Source organism: Tigriopus californicus, chromosome 7 (genome assembly GCF_007210705.1).
Source record: "Tigriopus californicus strain San Diego chromosome 7, Tcal_SD_v2.1, whole genome shotgun sequence".
Lineage (NCBI taxonomy): Eukaryota > Metazoa > Arthropoda > Copepoda > Harpacticoida > Harpacticidae > Tigriopus > Tigriopus californicus.
Genome location: NC_081446.1, coordinates 1,207,647 through 1,209,670, shown reverse-complemented (window position 1 = coordinate 1,209,670; position 2,024 = coordinate 1,207,647). Strand labels below are relative to the sequence as shown.

General features: G+C 39.5%; 1 protein-coding gene across 1 annotated transcript in view; it reads right to left on the bottom strand.

Annotated features, from left to right (window-relative positions):
- Positions 1-6: 6 nt before the first annotated feature.
- The window catches only part of LOC131883103 (electrogenic sodium bicarbonate cotransporter 1-like), a 10,262-nt gene continuing 8,244 nt past the window's right edge, over positions 7-2,024 (bottom strand). Inside the window, exons 13-14 of the mRNA XM_059230455.1 lie at positions 824-976; positions 7-762 (exon numbers count right to left, since the gene is read on the bottom strand). Of these exons, the coding sequence (XP_059086438.1) occupies positions 610-762; positions 824-976 (306 nt within the window). The 3' untranslated portion in view covers positions 7-609. The remainder of the gene's footprint in view (positions 763-823; positions 977-2,024) is intronic.

Sequence of the window (2,024 nt, the reverse complement as noted above, 5' to 3'; positions counted from 1 at the left end):
GTCAGGATGCAACTTTAATCGAAGGATGAACGGGATAAGGGTGAGGATGGAGGAAAAGAAAGGCGTAACCTATACAGAGATGACGAGATTGTGTCTTCTTTATTAAAATGGCTTCCGTTGTTGCTCATAGATTTAGATAACTGTTTAGAGGAAAATATTTGAAGACTTCTCAAAATCTACTCGTACTCCTTAAAATACATATTTCCACTTGATTAGAAAAATGAAACCCCCTAACTTTGGGCTGGTGTTCGAGTTGGCTGTTGAGAGGCCTTGGAGCCATTAGAAAAATGTGCATTGAATGAGTAAACTTCCAAGTTTCCCGCGGTTTTACAATCCAGGGTGACTATTTTTGAGGATCTAACTCTTGCTTAAATGGCCTTGCTCCCAAAGAAGTCGCAAACCTTTGTGGTGAAAGATTGTAATATAAGTTTCCTTTAGAGTGCAATTGATAGATATTTTGAAATATGTACAAAGAATTAATCGATAGTTGATCTTACATTTTAGGGTGGTATGGCTTTAGTTCTAACGCGAGTAAAGAAGCAGAAGATTTAGAATGGATGAGGAAAAGGCTTGAGAGGTGTAGTAAAATGAAAATGGATGACACAAATCTCACATTTGACTGTCTTTGCCATTCAGTAGATGTTCTTTGGCCGCATCCAGATCAATAGATACGCTCTTGACTTCGCCATTGTAAGCTCGTTTGACATCGACAACCACCGCATTGCCATTCCTTCCCTCCTCAAAGCCAATGGCTCGATCATCCTGGAAGGGACACAATATAGCGAGACCCATCCTAAAGTCATATATCTTTTTAATTTGGTACCATAGCTTTTTGTCCAATTTCTGATTCCGAGTCCATGTTCTTCTTTTTCTTTCCACTGTCTGGCATCAGATTGTCCAACCATTTCAAATCGTTTTGCGAAAACACCCTTGGAAAGTAGTCCATAAGCTTACGCAGACCTACTAGGGCTAGCACCTAAAACCCAAAAATAGGACAAAAGGCATTATGAAGAATATCTTTGTATGATTGATAGTGGCTACATAACAACACCTTGAATATGTGTTGTACATATGCCTATTGAATTTTTGTACCTTCAAACGAAGTTATATGGAGCCAAATAGAAGCTTAAAGAGGAATCATATAATAAAAATTGTCAAGTAAAACTTGTCGAAAGCATTGGGCCAGTATTGCTAATTTAATGTCTGGAGGCCCTTTACGTTGGGATATATTGTCAAATTGAAACTTGCTGAACAATTAACCAATGTTGCTATTATTCACGAGTTGACTAAAATTGCTCATGGATTCTTGGCCTTAAAGCTGCATCTGAACTTGGCAATTTCCAAACACAAGACAAGATGAGCGATGAGTTTAGAGGTTTAGTGATTTCCATTCTTTTCTTACCACCGGCAGTAAAAAAAGCGAAATTGTCCGCTTGGCTAGGTTGCCGCTACTCGGACAAGTTTGGGCCATAGAAAACCATAACCATAAATGAAGTTATCTATGGTTTGGGCCGAAACGAGGTTATTACATTTATTAGCAATATCATGCACCCGATAAAAGCACGACATGGTGCCCCAGAAGGCGTGGGTTCGAATCCCGCCTTCGGAATAAACCTTATAAACGTGCATTGTCTGATTCCTAAAAAGGGCAGCACAAAGGTTATCTTAGAAGTTCTTAGAAGAACTAGCCGTTGAGAGAGAGAGATTTCATTCACCTCTATAACAGAAACCTGACTTCGGCCAGGGGTCTTAGATGTAGAATAAACCATAGTTGGTTTCAACATAGTTCGATGTGATAGGATACGCCCTGATAACCCCATATTCCCACATGGGGACGTATGCCTATATGTTAGGAATGATTTGCACATTAGTCATGTACAAATGTGTAATGGAGAAGTAGAGGTCTTAATTTGTCATATCCGAGGGCTTGATCTGTCTATTGTAACAAACAATGTATAGACCCCCTTCTTGGTCAGTAAGCTCTTTCATGTCGGCTCTCCAATTCACTGGAAATGAGTTGGATC